At 45.2% G+C, this 20,553-nt stretch overlaps 6 protein-coding genes across 9 annotated transcripts in view; 3 read left to right on the forward strand and 3 right to left on the reverse strand.

Moving 5' to 3' along the window:
* The window catches only part of Tg (Transglutaminase), a 28,843-nt gene extending 28,075 nt beyond the window's left edge, over positions 1 to 768 (reverse strand). The window contains exon 1 of the mRNA XM_086830686.1: positions 180 to 768. The gene's annotated coding sequence lies outside the window, so the exon portion shown is untranslated. The remainder of the gene's footprint in view (positions 1 to 179) is intronic.
* Positions 409 to 8,560, forward strand: pes (peste). Of its 2 annotated transcripts, none has more exons than XM_086830687.1 (5): positions 409 to 811; positions 3,209 to 3,496; positions 5,750 to 6,058; positions 6,118 to 6,902; positions 6,968 to 8,560. In XM_086830687.1, the coding sequence occupies exons 2-5, from the start codon at positions 3,374 to 3,376 to the stop codon at positions 7,422 to 7,424; spliced, it is 1,674 nt and encodes a 557-aa protein (XP_086686813.1). In that variant the 5' UTR covers positions 409 to 811; positions 3,209 to 3,373; the 3' UTR covers positions 7,425 to 8,560. The 2 variants fall into 2 exon arrangements, with proteins under 2 accessions (XP_086686813.1, XP_086686814.1); XM_086830688.1 differs by lacking the exon at positions 409 to 811 and adding an exon at positions 1,249 to 1,972.
* Positions 8,245 to 14,786, reverse strand: LOC110176959 (protein FAM151B). 3 transcript variants are annotated; one of them, XM_086830693.1, is made up of 4 exons: positions 14,213 to 14,786; positions 9,583 to 9,789; positions 9,279 to 9,520; positions 8,245 to 9,223 (listed from the first exon to the last, which is right to left on the reverse strand). In XM_086830693.1, the coding sequence occupies exons 1-4, from the start codon at positions 14,250 to 14,252 to the stop codon at positions 8,660 to 8,662; spliced, it is 1,053 nt and encodes a 350-aa protein (XP_086686819.1). In that variant the 5' UTR covers positions 14,253 to 14,786; the 3' UTR covers positions 8,245 to 8,659. The 3 variants fall into 3 exon arrangements, with proteins under 3 accessions (XP_086686819.1, XP_020799125.2, XP_086686821.1); XM_020943466.2 differs by lacking the exon at positions 14,213 to 14,786 and adding an exon at positions 10,247 to 10,378; XM_086830695.1 differs by lacking the exon at positions 14,213 to 14,786 and adding an exon at positions 9,897 to 10,224.
* On the forward strand, positions 10,873 to 14,796 carry msl-2 (male-specific lethal 2). Its single transcript, XM_020943465.2, has 4 exons — positions 10,873 to 10,945; positions 11,077 to 13,305; positions 13,366 to 13,771; positions 14,311 to 14,796. Exons 2-4 carry the CDS (start codon positions 11,376 to 11,378, stop codon positions 14,345 to 14,347), a joined length of 2,373 nt encoding a protein of 790 aa, XP_020799124.2. The 5' UTR covers positions 10,873 to 10,945; positions 11,077 to 11,375; the 3' UTR covers positions 14,348 to 14,796.
* Positions 14,797 to 14,857: 61 nt separating this feature from the next.
* LOC110176969 (uncharacterized) lies at positions 14,858 to 17,474 on the forward strand. The gene is made up of 3 exons (XM_020943476.2): positions 14,858 to 15,988; positions 16,056 to 16,327; positions 16,396 to 17,474. Exons 1-3 carry the CDS (start codon positions 15,907 to 15,909, stop codon positions 17,398 to 17,400), a joined length of 1,359 nt encoding a protein of 452 aa, XP_020799135.2. The 5' UTR covers positions 14,858 to 15,906; the 3' UTR covers positions 17,401 to 17,474.
* On the reverse strand, positions 17,424 to 20,544 carry Sec5 (exocyst complex component secretory 5). The gene is made up of 4 exons (XM_020943475.2): positions 20,287 to 20,544; positions 19,611 to 20,225; positions 17,717 to 19,553; positions 17,424 to 17,661 (listed from the first exon to the last, which is right to left on the reverse strand). Exons 1-4 carry the CDS (start codon positions 20,393 to 20,395, stop codon positions 17,523 to 17,525), a joined length of 2,700 nt encoding a protein of 899 aa, XP_020799134.2. The 5' UTR covers positions 20,396 to 20,544; the 3' UTR covers positions 17,424 to 17,522.
* Positions 20,545 to 20,553: the final 9 nt, after the last annotated feature.

Below are 20,553 nucleotides of genomic sequence, written 5' to 3' on the forward strand. Positions count from 1 at the left end.
CCAAAGAGCGGGAGAGACCGTGTGAGAGCAATTATGTTCATTGTACCCTGCAAAGGGCACGGTACATCAATTTACTTATTACTTCATAAATAATCCAAATTATTTTGGTGAATAATTAAAATTATGAACTAAGTACAAATAATTTGTATTTCTAATTAAAATATGATTAAGTTACTCACATTTTTCTACATTCTATTATCGCCGCTATTCATGATGTTGCCTTATCCTTGTTTCCTCATAAATATATTGTAGTGATTGCACACCCTACAGGAGCATTTTCGACACACACTATCTGGTAACATTGGCCGCACTGACACTTCGCAGCAGGGTATCCGGCTGTCACCACTACCGACCGCGTATCGGCTCTTAATGAAGAATAAATAATTACGGCTGGCGGGCGACTTTTGAGCAGTACTTAACTTAGTCGCAGAGCAAGCGGCGCACAGACACGGTCGTTCTCGTTCGGACTGCGGTATTTCAAGATCAAGAGCCGACTTAACGGTGCGTTGTCTCCTTCCCGCGAAACAGTGCGAGTGGGAGCGAGACGGCGAATAGCAAGCAATCGAACGCGCGGCAGAAACATACACGAAGACGACGCAAAAACGACACACTCAAAACGTTTTTAGACATTGGCGTCGTTGTCGCACAATATTTACACCGCCACTGCAATTAAAATTGATATCAATTGAAAGGTATTTCGCGAAAATAAGATACGCGTCGCGCCGGTGGAAAGCGAGTCCAGTCACACGCGACGGCAAGTGAAAGAGTGATGGTGTCCGAAAATCCAACTAGGATCGAACTGCAGGAGAATGTAAGAAAACCGCGAAATGAAAAAAACAACAAAATTCCAAGCGAGTGACAGAGAAAGAGATGGGGGGAGAGCGAGTACTGCAAGAAGAGAGCGCAAACTCGAGAGAGTTAAACGTGCCGCGTTTTTGTCTTTTCTTTATATTTTTTACTGCTCTCTGCTTCCCCGTCAGATAAGTTTTTAAACAAATATCATCAGACACAGTAACAGTTCTTACTTCATTTTTTAATGAAGTTTACTTAGTGACACGAATTCCAGGACAGTGACGCATGGCGATGAAAATGCAGAATTAACATGAATACATTCCGTTCATCCATGCATACATAAGTATGTTCATACTCCCGCAAGTATGAATTATGTATGTATGTATGAATGCATGTTCGTGTGTGTGTGTGTTTTTGTTGGCACATTGCACTGTGCGGCGTCGGTTTTATTTTTAGGCTAAAAGAGCAAATAGAGCAGACTCAGACACAAAAAACATTGTCAACAGGTTGCGGAAGTGGCGAGGTTCAAGGATATTTGCAGTGCTATTATTTCACGTTCAATACAGAATAGAGCGACCAATGCGTGATTAATGTTTGAACAAATGATTTGGCGCTATGTGAAGTTCATAATCTGATGAGCGGAGTAATCAGAGCGCACGAGCGGGCGGTTGGGGGAGGGTGTGGCTGGTAGATAACACAAAAACAGAAAAAAAAGCAACACACAAACTGGGAGTCAGTGGCGGTTAAAACGGGTTTTTCTCTTAACCTCGCTACGTGTGCATTAATAACAAAATAAATCATTGAGCGTCGCAAATGGACATCATACGTGTGTGTTGGTGCCTTCGAATTATCGCCAATAATAACAATAATAATAATAATGGCCGTTACTAAGGCCAAAATGCCACTCAGCCAGCGGTTGTCAAGCAGCTCCAAGAGCTGTAAACAGTTCCTACAACAACCACAAGTACAGTGTATACTTACAACCCATGGAAAGGTGAACGTGTTTCTCCCAATTCAGTCGTCCCAGTCGCGAATCAAAACAAAAATAGTCATTATAATAAAAACAAAACAAAAACTGAGCCAAGGAATGTGCCGCAGTGAATCACGGACTTTCAACATTGCCCAAGTTTGCGTTGAAAACATCGATAATATTGAAGTTCGGAGTCAGCACACGAAATTGGTGGGAGTAACTCTTTTTTTTCGATTTTTCTTTTCCTGGTATTCGGAACAGTGTCGGTGTTTAGTTACTCAAAGCCGCTGAATTGGCAGATTCAACTTTTGTGGAAAATGTTCTGCCAAGTGCTCAAGTACTCTTTATTGTCTAATTGTATGGAGTTTTTAAATATTGTAAAATATTTTTGTATTCGTATTTTTTAAGGCTGAATATTGGTGAATACCTTAAAAATATCCTTTACTCGTATAGAAAATCATTAACCTGACCTCGATTTCATTTGACCTTTCTGGCTAATAGCCGTACTTAACCATCAAGATCTAGTTCTGTTGAAAATAACTATACGGTTTGTGTTAACGGGGTCATGCAGGGCTTACTTATTCTTTTTCCGAACAAACACAACACAACTTTCTGACTAAGCGTCGCTAATCAGCATTATTTTTATACTATATACTATATTTAGAAAATCCCCTAGCCAGCAATTAGATTTTTTGAATTGATAACTAATTCATGCTCTGTTGAAGCCTGACGTAATGGAGCAATCCAATATATACGAACCCTAAGGACAGGCTTCAAAGTGTAAAGCAACCCCCAAAAATACTACATGATACTTTGTGTATTTAAAGCACTTAGTTGTATTTTATATATGGGGTACAGTCAAACATTGGTATGTTAAATAAATGTTGATTACATAGTCAGGAAAGTTTGAAGTTCGTAGAAAGCAATTTATCGGTAAATTGAAATCAGATTTAGTTGAACATTTTGAGTCCGTCCTATATGGCTAAATGACTAAGGGCTTAACAGTTCAACTTAAATTTTTAAAATATAGCCCAGCATTTGTGGGTACCATATTTTAAAGCCACACTGTATGTTCGAACCCCATGTATCTTTATACCCTGAACATGCACTCATGACAGTTGTAGGTATTCACTTTAATATGTATTTAGTTGCGGTTTGACCAGTTTCAAGTGAAAACTTTATTACATTTAGACAGAAAATTTGTTTAATTACGACGCCAGGCGAACTCAGCTTAGGCGCGTGATCGCACGGCTCTTTATCTCTCACAACCGCTCTCCGTCTCTCACAGAGCCGGAATTCTCCGGGTATCTCCTGGAAATCGGGTGTCGAGCCTGCTGGCCCCGGAACGTGCGATAAGACCCCGTCGCCCAGCGATAAGCCGGGCGAACACCACCATTATATATACTCTCTGCTCATATTGGTTCTCTCTCTCTTTTTGCCATTTAGACGCTAATAACGGGAACGTAGTCGCGCCGAGGGCTCCATTCAGTGCGACGCAAGAGATCGGCCGAGGAAGACGCCCCTCTTTTATATAGAACATCATCGATACGTCGGCACCAACATATCAACCAACAACCAACATTACCATCATCAAACACAGAGACTACGAAGATGACATCACGAGTGCGTCATTGTGCCCGGCTGGGAATCGTCGTTCTGGGTATCTTTTGCATTGCCAGTGGGATTTATCTCTTCCGCAACTGGATTGAGATGTTTACACGCATGCGCGGCAAGGTGAGTACACACTCCTCATGCTCCATCCCCCTTCATCTATCAACACTTGAAATCTAACTGATCTTATCTTATCCGATCCGATCCGACATCGATTCCTCGAAACCTTTGAGTCAAGTTTGGCGAGCCGTCAAATTGGCGAACGCGGCCCCAAAGGTCAACTGGTCGAGGCTGGGGGCTCACTTGCCATTTGCATACAATTTGGTCGTCGGCAAGTCATTTCTCCCATTGATTGAAGGCAATTGATCGAAATGTCAGCCGAAAATTGAGTGTGTGCAGGTGGCTAGCTCAATAAAAATCACCCCAAGCCAACGGGCGATAAGATAGGACAACTAAGGCGGCGGAATATACATATATTGAAACCGAGAGAGCTGTCGATACGATAAGTTTGTAAAACACTTTTACGATCTCACATTTAGCAGTACCTATACTTTTGTACGTGCTTTTAATTAGCATGCTAATGCCATCATTGGGTTTATGTTCTCTATATAATATATCCAGAGAGTGCTTAGTCACGGGAGTTAAAGCTCTTTATGGCGAGAATATTCATGAAATTTCCGTAATCATTATTCCTAGTACAATGAACTAAGAGAGCGAAGAACTTGAATATATTTTATTCCACGATAACCTTAAAAACTATACTTTAAAACTCCTGTGTAATTCATTTGTTAGTCTTTTTCCTACTATCCTGCAATTTCCTATCATACTAGGTATCTTAAGAAATAAGATAACCCAAATTGATGGAATTCTGTTTCCAAAATAATCATCAATCATAAAATTATCAATTTGCCAAATTTATATGGCCAGGTGTTACTCGTTGAGTCACTGAAGTTTCGGTTGTGATTCCATTTTGTCTTTTTTTGGCAACTCGACTAATATTAGTATGTGATTAATTGGAATTATCAAAAAGGGCGCACCTGTCGCTGTGATTCATGGGGTCAATAATCCAAAAATCGAAATGTTTCCATTATGTTACCTGCGAGGCGGAAATGCCATCAAAGGAGGTTCACTGCTTAGGAGTTTGGGGCTTCGGGAAAATCGCAATGGGTGCTATCTTATCAGAGACCTGAAAAATAACCCATTTAGCGATAACCGTGTGTTCGATTAAGCAACGCTCTTTACTCCCCATATATGTATACATATAAATATATGGAACGAAGCATTCATAAATGACCTTAACCACCCAGAAGTGGCATGTAACCACACCTGGCCCCGGTAGACTGAACACCTGTTCCCACTCTGATACCATATTCCAGACAGACATAATCTATTGGGATTGTAACTGAGCCTTCTGCCATCTACAAAAAGAGACCATGCCCTACCTATTATCAGTTTAGTCATTTCCTGTAGTCCAGTCGCTGTTCAATTTATAAAGATTATATGGCAATGGACAAAACAAAAATTGTGGCCCAGAAGTGTTCTAAAATCCCCGATCGAAGATCGTTAATGCTGCCATTTTGTGGCTTACAATGATTGATTGCTGATAACACCTCACTCACCGTAAACGTGTAATCGCCTAGGCTAGCACCTGCTTTTCTACAAAGTAGAAAGCGAATTGCATTTCATTTGTTCAGAACGAACTTCTAGCAATAAATGTTTCTTAAAGGTTTGCTATATATTTTTAAAACGTATTTTAACAAACAATCGATCGATCACACTCACTTGACATTTTTTAAAGCTTTATCTGATAAAACAGAGTTCTTGGAAGATTAAAAATAAAACTTAAAATCACGAAATAGATTAGATCTTATTAGAAACTCAATATCTAAAAGTTTACTACATTTTTGAGCTACTAGCTCGTAGCAGTAAATAATTATATTAGATACTTTTACGAACATTTTGCATAGGTATTTTTCTTTTTTTTTGGTCCATTGGGAAAACTATAAACTTACTCGTTTATAGTTTACTTACTCGTTTATAGTTTACGTTAAAAAATATAAATGAATTCATTGTTTAAATAGCCCGTCAATTTTCAATGCGCACAACCAAGTCCTCTGTAGCAATTATGAAACCTCCAGCGAGCCGGTACCAACTGGACAGATCATTATTGAACTTTGGTCGGGGTTTCCATATGCACATATATTCAATAAAAAATTTGCACAATGAATTCACGATACTTTACTTAATTGCCAGCCAGTTATCCTCAATTATAACAAACAAATTATGTAAATCGTAAATCATTGAATATTGATCTTCGTCAATTATCAATTGAGTCAAGCTTATCCCCAATAATATATTACTTGATCTTAATTATAGGAAATGGCCTTGAGTCCCACATCACGATCATACGAGGGCTGGAAAATCTCTCCCCTGCCCCTCAACTTCGATGTCTACATCTTTAACTGGACGAATCCGGAGGACTTTTATGTGGGATCCGGCATTAAGCCGCGCTTCCAGCAACTGGGACCGTATCGGTTTAGGGAGAGTCCCGACAAGGTGGACATTGCTTGGCACAACCAGAACGATTCAGTGTCATTTCACAAAAAGGCCTGGTTCTACTTTGACGCTGCCGGCAGCAATGGCAGTCTCTCAGATGTAATAACGCAGGTCAATACAGTGACACATGTAAGTAAAAACCGTTTTCCAACTTTGAAATGTTTAATTAATGACAGTTTTTCTCACAGATTGCTGCTAAACGGGCTGCTGATAGCTGGGTTGGAAGAGCGGGAGTCAACATAGCCATTAGAATGTATGGACAGCAGTTGACAGTATCGAGAACTGCCGAAGAAATGCTCTTCAAGGGCTACGAGCATCCATTTATTAAGCTGGGAAAGGTACTTCGTCCCGACGATGTGCCGTATGTTCGCGTTGGCTTTCAGTATCCACGAAACGGAAGTACCAGCTTTGACGGGGATATTAACATGTTCACCGGAGCCGACGATATTGCCAAAATGGGTCAGATTCACACATGGAACAATATGACACACACGGGCGCCTTTGAGGGTACATGCGGTCAGGTGCGCGGCTCCATGGGCGAATTCTTTCCGCCCAATTTGAGCACCAACGATAGCGTCTACATGTATATGCCCAAGATGTGCAGGGCCGTTCCCTTGGACTACACGGAAACGGTAACTGTTCACGGCGTGACCGCCTACAAGTTCAGTGGCACCGAACATGCCGTGGACAATGGCACCCTCTACCCAGAGGCGAGTTGCTACTGCGTCGGCGGCAAGTGCCCGTCTATCGGTGTGATCGACGTTAGTCGCTGTTCCTTTAATGCGTCGGTTTACATGTCATATCCTCACTTTTACAAAGCGGATCCAAGGTTCCTGGAGGACCTTGAGGGTCTGCAGCCGGAGCAAGAAAAGCACGAGTTCTTCATGACGCTGGAACCGAATGCAGGTGTACCAATGGACGTGGGTGGTGGCTTTCAAGCCAACTACTTCATCGAACCTGTACCGGGGATAAGGTGAGTAACATGAAGATTTATAGAATCTCAATTAAAATAATCGAATTCCTTGTTATTTTTTTTAGCATATACGAAAATATTCCAAAGCTTATGATTCCCATGATATGGTGTGAGGAACGCGTTCGCGTCACAGAGGAAATCGCCAATGACATAGCCCTGGTGCCTTTGATTGTCCTGCTCGGACAGATCGTAACTGGAATTCTGCTGGCTGGCGGTCTTATCTGCACCTGCTGGTATCCGACGCGGCAGGTTACGCACTTCTGTCACAGCGATCCCAAGGCGAAGGCCAGTGTCCTTAGGCCACTTACTGCCTTTGGTGTAAATCCAACGGCAGCAACGGCGCCGGTGGCGCAGCTTTTCCGCACAAATACTAGTGCGTCAGGCAACGAGCGCGTGGGAGTGCGCCTGCTCGACTATCGGCGTGACTCCGGCTTGAGGGAGGAGGAGAGCGTTGGCGTCTCCGAGAGGTCACAGAGGGAACGACTGATCAGCGTGGATTCGCCCGATGTGATAGTTAGATAATACATAAGCTGGCATAACGCATTTCTGGCGATGCCGCCTACAATCATCTGCCTAAGACTCATTTATGTCGCCGTAGCCTAGTATAGAAGCCATTTTGCCTTATCCAGACCCTCAGCGGCTGGCTTACACAGGAGATCGAGCCAAATCTATATCACACGCATCACCACATTACCACTCGCACACTTCCATGCCCCTTAGGAATTCCCTCTGCAGACAGCGAGAGAGATTAATAAGATTATTTATTATTTAGTGCCAAAAAGAAGAGGGTAAAAAACAGCAGAGAACCCAAGCAAAAGTCATTAACTATTTTTATAGGCTTAAGCTTCTATCTGTAAATAGAGTGAGTCGTTAAGTTTCCCATTTGCTATCTATCATCCATTTACCCAAAAATTGTTGAAGTTGAAACTGCGCATGCCCAAAGTATTTATATATTTTAACTATAATACGTCAAACTTTTGTAACTCGTAGATCGATATTTTAGTTTTATTTAAGAAGAGATGAAGTGATAAAGCGAACCTATGGAAAATAAACATTAAGAAGTGAGCTCTTTTGCCGACTTGCTCATTTTTAGATAGGTCTTTTAAATATCACCTGCAAAGATTTCACATATCCTATGTACATATATCGATCAATGTAAGTTAGATGATAGTAGAGCACAGCTGTGAACCCCTGGAAATATTTCCGATAATTCCTTAAAATACATTTGAATTTAAAGAAAAGAATAAAAACCAAATTAAATGAAATCTATATAATTGCCTGTTTTCATCTATGTATAAACTATATGCCACCAAATTCCAAACATATCATAAACATTTTGAAATAACATGAAAATAATGTCAATTTAATAAGAAAAGTTCTCGTGGTTAACATTTTGTTATTTAAATATTTAATTATAGATTCCACTTTGACCTTTCCAAAAATTGTTATATTTTAAGAAGAAAAGATTAAATAAAAAATGTGTCCCAGTTATATTTTTGTCAGAGATTTAAACTTATAAAACTTTAGTATTCAGCATAATATCGACAAAAAATAGTTCATGAAATAAAATATTTTGTGTAACTTCTTTTATGTAAATTGAATCCTTGAATATTGCTGAAATTTCCATACAAAAATAAAAGAGAAAATCCACTAATATATATGTATACCTCTTATTACACTCACACACATTTCTGAAAAACAAATTTTAAACGCCTTTTCACAATTGTACTCTTTAGTTAATAACCTATTAAAGACGATTATAGCCGCTTCAGCCAGCTGGACACGGCCCAAAAGCAAAGGCTTATGAAACCGAAGCTAAAGAGGGACTTCAAGGTGCTGGCTCCGTTGCCGGGATTCCCCAGATTCAGCTGCGAGGCCAGTTCCTCAGGTACGTCCAGGTAGACGCGTTCAACACCGAAGCCAAAGATCAGCTTACGCAGCTTGGCCACGTCCACGTAGTCGCCGGCGGATGACCAAATGGTCAGGCTGCTCTCATTGGTCTCGTTGACTGCGGCAACTAGTCGGTGTAGTTGCTCCTCGCTGTTGGCCGCAATGCCGGCACGCACCGGAAACGTGATGCTTTGACCGGTGGAAAGCACATTGTTGGCGCTCAATGTTTCCAGCATACCTTCGCACTGCTCCTCCGTGTACTCGCCATCCCGGAAGTCGGCCCCCCAATTGGTTGTCCAGCCGATGGAGAGAACAGCTTGCTTGTAGCGCATGCAACCGGCAAAGAATCGATCCGGATCGACGGGAACGCTTTTGTTTTGCTCCACGGGACCACTCAGAATGTCGGCGTTTATCCAAACGGGGTAATCCATCTATAAAAGTTAAAGAAATATTTATATTGGAAAACGGTAAGATCAATCAACTCACATTGGGTATGTTCTCGTCCAGGATATCGAGGGACCCTTCGAACACCTCGATGGACTTAAAATCCAGCTTGACGCCTTTCTCTTCACCCTCATGATCCCGGTTAAAGTCCATGATCTGGTAGAGAAACTCCGCCAACGTGAGATCGGAGGTTGTGGCCGGCGGATGAGCCATCACGGGCATGTCCTCTCCCTCGCCATTCAGCTTGCCGAGAACGATGTCCGCCTCAATGAAGTCAATGTCACCTATGGACAGGAAGAAGGAGATTCATCAGATTTGTGGTGGCTCTACGAAGCGCCTCCTCTACCTGTAAGGGCCTCGTCCAGCAGCTGCTGGCTGTTGACCGCGTGGGCCCATGTTATGGCAGTCAGGTTGGTGCCCCAGGTGCGCATTGTGTCCCGATCCTGGAGCACTATGTTCACGTTGGCCGGCGTTCCGTGCTCCTCCTTCACAACTTGGTACTGATAGTAGTTGCTGGCGTTCAAAGCAGCGCCATTGATTTGGGCCACGAGCACTGCGAGTGGGCGCGAATATGGCATTAATATTCCATAATTGAACAATGGGACGCACAGAGGGCACATAATATGATAGATAGATAAGCTGCAATGGCTTCCTTCTTACCTTTTTTTATTTACTTGTTGTATATATTGTGAATCGCACACACAGACAGACCAAAACCAAGCAATATCAATTTGTTTACTTTTTTTTGCGTTTGATGAGTGAGTGTTGATGTGTGTGAATGAGTGGGTATTGTTATTTAAATGGGATGCACTTCCACTTTCACCGAATGCTGCAAATTAACTGTGAACTGCAATAACAATAATTCCCTGCGCTTCTCCGGCATCGGAGAAAACAAAGCACAGCGCCGACGCCAAGAGGCAAAAGGAAATGAGAGGAAAACGAATGAAAGACGGACGCATTATGGCGCGCTCACAGTCGGAAATTCAAACTGCTGATTGCTGATACGTTACCGAGCAGCAGTATTAATGTCCATTGAGCGGGATTCGTTGAATGCCCGATCGAGGAGGCACTGCACTTGGTGCGAACAAGCAACATCTTGGAACACCGCTAGTCTACAACTAAGTGCAGGACAAAAATAAGAGTTGAATTGGGTTTTCTGTTGCTTATCGCTAATTCTAGCTGATTTGATTAAACTTTGATTATGCCTTGTAAATTCGCCTTGATAATTATTCCCGCAAATATATATTTTTTGGGGAAATCTAATCAACAATGTCAAGATGGAGCATATTCTGTCATTCCAAGGGATATATGCTAATGATATAACCCAGGAAGCAGAATTTATTGATTACATACCTTCAAATTGGTAAAGATACATTATAAATTATTAATTTACCATATCAAGTGATTTCACTGTACTATTTGAAATATGCGCCCCCATTTCTATCGATAAGTACATATATTTATTTTGTACACCTACTCGTTTTTTTTATAAACATTTATTTAGAAATCAGCTTATAAAATGTATTCCTCATTTTGCATATAATAAACATATACGAATGTGTTCTTTTTCATTTCGAATATAAAATACTGAACACGTGACTATCGACAACAAAATATCGATAGCACATCCATGAAAATACGGCGATATGCCGTATCCGTGGCTATCGGCACTCTCCCATCACACACTTCGCTTCACCGTTGTTGCTTGGGTAATTTTTTTTTTTTTTTTTTGTGTGGCTTGATAATTGTTAAACATTTAAGTGATTTAAAGTATTAACAATGACTTGAGACCAAACATAAACATAAACCTTTTTTTTTTTTTTTTGCACGTGAAAACTAGTTATAAGCCCTAGCATCAACGGAAAAGTGAAGCACTGAGAGCGTTTTGTGAAAAGTCAATTTCTTGTGAAAACGAAAAAAATTACCGCGAAAACCTAGCATGTGCTGCTGAAGTCTCGACTCACGAAGGATTGCCGGTCAATTGCGGGGAGTAGCCAAAGAAGCCAGCAAGGAAACGCATCTGCATTGTTGCGTGGTCTGTGACCAGGAGCCTGGGCCAGCGGAGTCTCGGCCCTCTTTGGGTGGTAAACAAACACCCGGCATTGGTACAGTCCCAGACATAAACATATAATAGACACGATGTCGGCGCAGTCCGTCTACCTGAAGGTGACGCGGATCTCTCTTCGCTCCGCCTCGAACCTCTCTAAGCGGCGCGTGGATGAACTGAACTCGGGTATTGGAGAGCTGCGGCGCCTGCTTTCCTGCGTTGTGTGCTGCCAACTGCTGATGGACCCGTACTCGCCCAAGGGGAAGCGCTGCCAGCACAACGTGTGTAGACTGTGTCTGCGGGGCAAAAAGCGCCTATTCCCCAGCTGCCCGCAGTGCGAGGAGTGCTCCGACTTTAAAACCTACGAGGAGAACCGGACGATGGCCCTGCAGTTGCTTTGCTACAAGACGCTATGCGTCCACCTGCTGCAATCGTCGCTTTACGCCCAGTTGGCGGGACTGCGTCCCCAGATGGGAGCTAGGGAGCTGGAGCTGCTGCCGCGCATTAAGCTGCCGCCAAAGAGCACCCAGGAGTTCATACGCGAGGGATCCAACTACGACGACATGCGTGATACCTTCCTGCCGCAGCCGGACCTGCCGTTCCTGAAGGGCTTGCCCTCCTCGCTGCCCGCCGAGACACCGCCCACGACGGCGGCTACCACACCCGAGATACCATACGAGCAGCATCTGCCCGAGCACCATCAGCAGCTGTCCATCAGCGACATCGAACTGGAGGCAGCGGCCACAGCTGAGCAAGGTCACTTCTCGCCACTGCCCCTGCTGCCAACAGGCTCGCGCATGGGTCTGCAGGCACATTCAGCGCAGTTAATCTTCACCAGCGGCACCACGGACACCACGGAGTCCGGCTTCATGGAGCAAGCGTGGACCGGTCAAGTGGATCTCTCCGAGGCCGTTTCGGTCTCCAGCTTTCCGAGCAACAACACAAACTTTGCCGTCTCCTATCTGATGCCTGCGGGAGCATCCACGCCTTTCGATGGGCAGGAGCTGCACATTGGTCAGGTGGTGCAAATCGGGGACTCTTCACAAACGGCTGTGCTCACAGCCATCGCGGAGCCTGTAAGGGAGGAGGAGGAGGAGGAACCCCCGCAATTGGCTGTGCTACAAGACCTCGATGAAACAGAGGAAGGCCTCAATCAATTAAATATTTTGGCCGTCGATGAGGAGCCTGAACAACTGGCTGTGCTATCCGTTAAAGAGCAACTGAAAGAGCCTGATCAGTTGGCTCTGCTCTCCGCCACAGAGCAACACGAGGAGCTGTCTGTGCTGTCGGACAAAGAGAAGCCCGAGGAGTTGACTGTGGCATCCGTTGCAGAGGAATCCGATAAATTAGCTGTCCTCTCCGGTACAAAGGAGCCCAAGGAGTCAGTAAAGGACCAAAGCGGCAAGAGGAAAGTAGATCAAATTAAGGAAGAACATGAGCACGAGGACAAAGAGGAGGCCACCCCAGAACCTGTGGTCAAGGAGCTCAAGAAGGAGGAGCCACAAGAGCTGGCAATCAGCCACGAAGGCCCAGTTACACGCAAGAGAGCACGCAGTCCCAAAATCCCAGTTCAGAAAGTCGAAGAAGAGAATAAAGCGGAGCCTAAAACAAAGCTGCAGTCGTCAAAGAGTGCCTTTCGCCGGGTTCGAGGCAAGGACAACGAGAAGGAGAGGCCGCCAAAGTCGAAGTGCCGTTGCGGTATCGCCAAAACGGCCAATCCTCTCACAACCTGCCGCACCTCGCGCTGTCCCTGCTATAAGAACGGCAATAGTTGCTCCGGCTGCAATTGCGTTAGTTGCAAAAATCCCCACAAGGTTGACTTTATCAAAACTGATGACGAGGATGAGGAGGAGGAGGAAGCGGTAAAGAGCGATGTGGAAAAGGACAGTGACCAGCAGAAAGCAATGCCTGCTGCGCAAGAAGAGAGTGCCGATGGCCCCCCAAGTCTGGTGCCCCTTAGCAATCTACAGCAGAATCAGCATCCGTTAGTGTTGGTCCTGAATGAGAATGGCGAGTACCAGGGTAAGCTCACACACACATTTACCAGTATTCCAGTATATCTAAACCATTACCCTTTTACAGGCTTCAACATCTTCCAGGGCAGCAAACCCGTTGACCCGGAAACTGTTGGCTTTATACGCATCCAACTGCAGAACAACAATGGCAACAGCTCCATTCCTCAATATGCCTACATAATGCCGCCGACAACACCTGCTGGTTCAGCTACAGCCCCAGTGCCAGCACCACCACCATCGCCACCGCCACCACCTCCTCCAGCACCGGAAAGGGAAGTGATTGAGCCACCGCCGAAGAAGTTCCGGACTGGCTGTAGAACAAGGCGAGGGATGGCCAACTTCTCGGCCCTCGATACAGTGGACGAGCTTGTCAGTGGCGGATCTACGAGCAATTCTGCCGCTGGCGACAGGTTGTCAGCCACTGACAATGCCCACTCGCTGTTTGAGGAGATCATGTCGGGCTCGGATGATTTGTAAGCAAGGCGATTCATGCATAGATGTTGTCTTTATCCTAAGTTTTGACTTTCCTCTTTTTTTTTTGTATTTTTTTTATTATTATTTTTTTTTTTTTATTTTGTGATGCCTGGAGAAGAATACCCTTCAAGGGTATTCATTATATTTGACCATTGTGTGTAAGTTATGGCCAGGCCCTAGAGTTTTGGATAGTTTTACTATGCGATACTTGGGTGCTTCATAACTAGTCAATGCTTTTCCTGGGTATCATTTTCATTGATACTCTTATTTTATACACAGAAAACGCTGTAGATTTAAAATCGGTTGAAAAGCTGTGTAGAGTGTGCTACAAGATGTAAAGCCTTTGAATTGGGAGCTATTCATATGTTATTTGCATACTTTAAAACACCTTTTTAAAATAATTTTAAATGTATAGCGATTTCTGGGGCAACCCTGCTTACCTTTTTTTTTCTTATGTACATGTAATGTATTTATTTTCATCTATGTAGTTCGTTTGTACTCAACCAAACTCACAAATCAAATCCCAAATATCTTTTAGGGGCATTCTACATGAGGATTTTCCAGACTTTTTGTAAACACCAAGCCAATGTTTCCACGAAACGGAAACCTTAAGCAATTATTCGTGTACAATTAAGCAAGGAAAGTTACATACTGACTAAATATGTAAAGCAATTTCTGCAGCTGCCGCAGGCGATAAATCTTTTCTTAAGCTTAAATAAGGGCAAAGCAATAGTCATACCTTTTTTTCTTCTTTCTCGTTTAACGAACAACGAAATGTAAGGAAATCTTTGAATGCTTTGCTCAGAATGCGGTTACTGTGAGATAAAAAGATAACCAGACATCTCCTTTAAGCTAAGACAATTTTTTTGAATAGGTTAAGAAACTTTTTTTGAGCATGAACATTTTTTTTGAGCACGTGAACCTTTTATAAGGAAAATTAAAAACAAAGCCATATACTATATAGGCAACAATATAAAATATGTAAAAAAGATACATAAATATATGCATTGATATTCCAAATGTATTTTTAAAAGATTTTTTAACGAGGTTTTCGTTTTATGGGAATAACATAATGGTTAGGAATAATATGCGAAAGTATCTAAAATTCTTCAATGCATACTTTTCCACCATTTGTTATGTGATTTTTAATTTGTTTCATTTTAGGTGGAAGCCTTTTTGAGATTATTAACTTAAAGCATTATAAAAAGTTACAGCAACTACAGCATTATTTATTTTAACTTTTAACAAGAACAGAAACTATCTTCGGGAATCCGAAGTTTATATACCCTTGCAGTTTGTAATTGAATTATAGAATCATAACTAAGCAGAAATATTATTTGAATCAATATTTGATGATTTATGGGGTCGGAAATGACTCCTTCAAAGTTTTACAAGCTTTTGACTTAACTTATAATACCCATCTTTAAGGTGATATTTATCTATATTTTATATGACGATTTTGTCTATAAATCAAATTTAAAAAAACTCATAACTAAGCCAAAAATGCATTAATTTTAATTTGGAAACCATTCCCATCTTTGTTTTTATTAGATTTTTAAATCTGCATACTTAATTTACATTTTTAGCAATTTTTGACAATTTTAACGATGTAACCCCTTATAAAAATGTTCAAAATCTTGAAAAAAATTAATTTCCGCCAAACATAGCTAGATCGATTCTCCTGTTCATGCTGATCAAGAATATATATCATTTATAGGGTCGGAAATGACTCCTTCACTGCTTTGAAAGCTTCTGACTAAAATTATAATAACCTGCAAGGGTATAAAATCTCTGTAGACTCAGCCATGAGTTATTTGCATACGAAATAAAATCCCGGAGTGTCTTAGCTCAAGCCAAGTCACTCATTCATTCTCAATTCCGAGTTTAATCAGCGGATCCACGAGAATGGTCGCCCTTAGATAAGCCACGAAACGCCGCTGCTGCCGTCGCCTGCTGTTGCTTGCTCATCATTATCTCTTGATTAACGCGACGGCGGCAGTGGTCGGTCCTCAGTGCGTGTTTGTCCCGAGTCGAGAGTAGAGTTCCCAGAATCCACAGCGGAGAGGCTGGTGCGTTCCGTTCCCCTTGTTTTTGCCACACTGATAAGCAGAAGTTCAACCTAAACCCAGGCAAGATGAAGCCGCTGATAGTGATCGTACTCGTGGGAATGCTGACGACTAGCTGCCACCTAGCCCATGCCCAGGATGCTGTCGATGGTGAGTGGGAGATACGACCAAATTGTAAGCCCTAAAACGGGAAGTTCACTCCACGACCTTTGAGCAGCCGCCGTCGAACAGGAAGCGGGCGATCCAAATGACGCAGATAACATTGAAGCCAGCAAGGTTCGTATTGCTGCGCAGGTTGAAGCCATGCTGGAGCATTTCCAGCAGGAGGATCCGACGGGCCTGCCCGGCGTGCCCATTCCCGATCCCATGGAGGTGCCCGATGTTAAGAAGAGCCTGGGAATGGGCACATTGGTGATGAAGGATGTGAAGGCCCACGGTTTGTCCAAGTTCCGCATCGACAAACTGAACTTGGACTTGAAGGAACTGAAGGTGAGTCTGCTACAGTTTCTAATTAAAGAAATATATTTTTTAAATTTAAATTAAATAATACTCCACAGATCAATGGTGGCCTTCAATTGGATGAGATGCTGTGCAAGGGCAATTATGAGCTTGCCACCTTCTTTTCGAAGACCAAAGGACCCTTCACCGTGCTACTGAAAAAAGTCTATGCTGAGGCAACGGCCTACTTGGCGGTCGAACGCGACGGCCACCTAGACACAGACCGCGTGAGGATCGACATTACCTTCGCCGACATGGCCATGGACTTCCAGAACCTCGGTTTCCTGGGCTCAGTTTTCCAGAGCGTGGTTAACTCAGCTCCCAATCTAGTGTTCGACGCCATGAAGCCGTTCATGCTCCAGGAGGCGGAGAAAAAGATGCGCCTGGAGATTGCTAATATGATCCAAACGTCGCTTGGTGACCGCAAGCTACCCAACTCCATCACACCGCTGGACAGCGCCATCGCCATGGGCCGAAAGATAGTGCGCCAGAAGGGCTACGACCCGTACCATTTGCCCGATATGAATCGCACGATGGGCGTGTTCAGTGTCCAGCTGGCCCACACCTGGATCAACGGCGTCTCGAGTTTCTATCGCGTTGGCAACATCACCGCCGGCATGGCCAACAAGACGGTGTCGGTTCTCCTGCAGCTGGGCACTCAGCAGATAACAGGCGCCGGCCAGTGGGAGGTAGGCCTGGGCATGATGACACGCGTGGGACATGTCCAGTTCACCGTGCAGCACATCCGTGCCACGGTCGGCATAAGCCAGTCCATGGATACGCGTAAGCGGGCACAGGTCACCGATCTGCAGTTCGACATGGGCAATATCCAGGTGCGTTGCGACGGAGCTGGCACCTTGGACTACATCATGGAGTTCCTGGTGAACGTGATACCCAATCTGTTGCGCTACCAGATCATGGACGCCATTGAGAACCCGATTAAGCAGCGCGTGCAGGAGAAGTTCAATGCCATCGATGTGGAGCAGGTCATCAAGCTGATGGCTCAGAAGTACGAGGAAGAGGGCAGCGAATTCACCTTCGATCCGAAGCTGTTGGGGTTCTAAGCTAGAGAACAAGAGAGAGAGAGTGTTTGCAATAAAGGTTTATCTTTATCCCAGAAGATCGGGAGTCATCACAAGCTATTATCGTTAAGGCTATATATCTAACAGTTGGCAGTGGAATGTGCCTAGGGATCCTTGACGCCGAAACAGAGCAGCTGCAGCCGCATATTCCGCTTCACCCGCTCCAGGATCTCGTCCGCTTTGCGCTTCTGCTCACCACTCAGTGGGGGATTAATGGCCTCCAGTGCCTCCATGAAATAGTTCCTGGGGCAAAAAATATAATTTTTTATCCCTTCCTGACTCTCAATGATTAACTTACTTGGCCGTCTCATTGACATATCCTTCCAGGGCGTCCCTCAGCAAACGTATGTCCACATGCGCCTGAATCGCTCCCGTAAAGCTAAACCGCTGGACACAGCTCATCAGGCGGGCGAGCTCCTCGGATATTGTCTGCACAATCGACTCAAGAATCGGTCGCAACAGGGCTGGCGATATGCTGTAAATCTCGGAGTAAACCCCAACAAGATTATCGCAGCATTCGTGGGCATATGGCCGCAGCTGACCGATCTCCATCTCATGATCCCATTGAAATCGACCCAGGTACATGGAGGGTTCAATTGTGCCCACCAGCGGGTCGCCCTTGTGCTCCACGTACTCCTCCAGCAGGTTGGTAAACAGCTGGTTTACCGTGTACCTGGCAGTTTCAATGGCCAGTGTCGGCAGTGGGTACCCGTAGCGCACGAAGATCTCACCGAGATGCTGGAAGAAGCTCTTGTTGCAGTACGCATAGTTGGCCAGGCAGCAGAGCATGCGCTGCTCCCAGGTGACAGCTGCCGCGCCACCGCCTACTCCTCCACTTCCAGCCACCGAATCAGGCTGTTGGGCATTCGGGAATCCCAGCAACTGCGACACATTATGCGTGGGCGTCTCCTCGTCGTGGGAGTGAAAGGCTAGCTCCTCGATGACACCGCTGAAGGCGGAAAGGAACTCCTGCAGGCGCTGCGTCACCTCCCGCTGGCCATCTGACTGCGGCTCCAGTAGATTGCCCTCACGTGCCTCTGGTTGCATGCACACCGTCTGCACTTCGTCCAGCGTTTCGATAAGGAGTGCTTCAAGTGCGGCCGGAAGAAGGGTGGCGCCTGGATACTCCTCCACGCCCAGCTCCCAGGTCTCGTGAGTGCTCAGCTTCTTGCAGCGATCTGTGGCTCGCTTGAAGTTGATCGAGAAGCAGAAGAGACGAACCTCATCGATAAGTTTCTGTATGATATCCAGTGCCTCCGAGGGCAAATCCAGGCTGATGAGTGAGGCATAGGCAATCCTCGTGTAGCGCAGACACTGCGGAATCCAGGGCAAAAACTGATGGGTGGCCGAAGCAGAGCCAATGGGCCAGGACAGACCGCTGGTCTGGCGCAGGGCCCTCTGATCGGCAGCAATTAGGATGGCCAGCCGCAAATAAACGCAGAACTTCTCAATGGCAGTCAGCACCATTCGCTTGAAGTCACCCGGCTTGGGATCATGGGGACCTCGAAGTTCCCCGGTGAAGTACAGCTGACCCAGGCGCCACAAGTCCGGCAGCTGGGAGGCGGCAATGTCGCACAGTTCCTCGCAGAAGTTCACTCGGCTAGGCGTCTGACTGGGATCCCTGCTCTTGGACTTTTCCTGTCCACTCGTGGTTTCCTTGCTGGCGTGCTGCTCGAATGTCTGCCGAAAGGTGGCCTCCAAATACTTGGCCCTGGCCTCGATGGCATCCCACGCTGGATCGATATTCCGCAGCTTATCGCCAATAGGCGTCCCACTCTGCTGCAACTCCAGGCTGGTCAAAGCCTTGATCAACTTCTTCTGCTGCTCCACACTCTGTGGCATCTTCACAACCTTCTCGTGCAGCTGCTTCCTTATGGATAGTATGCGGTGGTCTACCTCCTCGAGCACCTTGCGGAAGATGGGAATTTCCGTTTTGCCAAAGAGGTTCTTGGCGCGGGAATAGTCGTTGACCACAATATCGTATTCGCCTGTCTTGGCCCGACGATCCACCGAGTTGGGCAGGCAAAAGAGGAACTTGTGCCGTGACAGAGCGAACAGCACAGAGCGCGTGGAATCGGCCTTCTCCTTCCGCACGAGCACATCCGTAAAAATCTTCTGTGATTCGCTGATGGAGTCTGCAATGAAAACAAACACTTCACAACCTTATTCTCGCCAGGAATGGGCTAACTCACTTTCTATAGATGCCTCTAGAACATTCAGTTGTTCATTCCCGTGTAGCTTAACATCCTCTTGCAGCTTGTCCCTAATGTTCATCAACGTATCCAGCTGATCGATGACAGATCCCGCATTGGACTTAAGGAACGACAGCTGTCCCTCCTTCTGACTCTCCACCTTGCGCTTCAGATAAGCCAGGCCCGCCTTAAGGTCCTCGAACGAGGTGGCCAGATGATTCTCCAGCAGGAACCAGGACGGCGAAAAGTGCTCCTGCGACAGATCGCCGCAGGCGTCAGGAAACAGATCACGTAAGTCCTCCGGTATCTTTTGCTCGTTGCCCTCAATGGACAGGCCCAGCGGATCCTCCTGCGTCAGTCCCGATTGGGCCAAGGTGCGCCGACCCCAGGCAAAGTTCTGTGATGGAGACTCCTCGATCCACACGGCCGACTCCTTCAGTGGACCGATAGTCTCATGATAGGCGCGGAACTGCACCGTTGACGTACCCACTCCGCCACTCAAAGTGGTCACTATGATGTCGCCCTTCCCCTTCGCTGGACCCGTGCGCGCTATGATCTTGTTGGGAGACTTCCATTCTGCTGATAGCAGACAGTCAGAGCCGCAGATCTTCAGGCCTAAAAGCGAATTGAAAAATTTACTGTGATGACGGAGGCGGTGTTTGAAGACTACGCCTACCAATTAAATCCTGGACTCGGGTGCCCAGGAATTCGCCGCGTATAATGACTCGGGTGCCAGGAGGTCCCTCTTTTGGGGACAGTCCCGTTACCACCGGCTGTGGGGCCATGGTGAGCTGTATTTAACGCGAAAAAGTTGGTCGAAATTCGCAAAAGCAAAATAAACTTTCCGAGGGGGCCAGTGTTGGTAAACACTTGAATTCAATAAGTGCTGTAAACTCGGCTTCTTCCAGCGGAAAACGTTTTCTAGATGGGAGAACTATTTGAG

Source organism: Drosophila serrata, unplaced genomic scaffold, assembly GCF_035046125.1.
Source record: "Drosophila serrata isolate PLE 108 unplaced genomic scaffold, ASM3504612v1 contig_240, whole genome shotgun sequence".
NCBI classification, from domain to species: Eukaryota; Metazoa; Arthropoda; class Insecta; order Diptera; family Drosophilidae; genus Drosophila; species Drosophila serrata.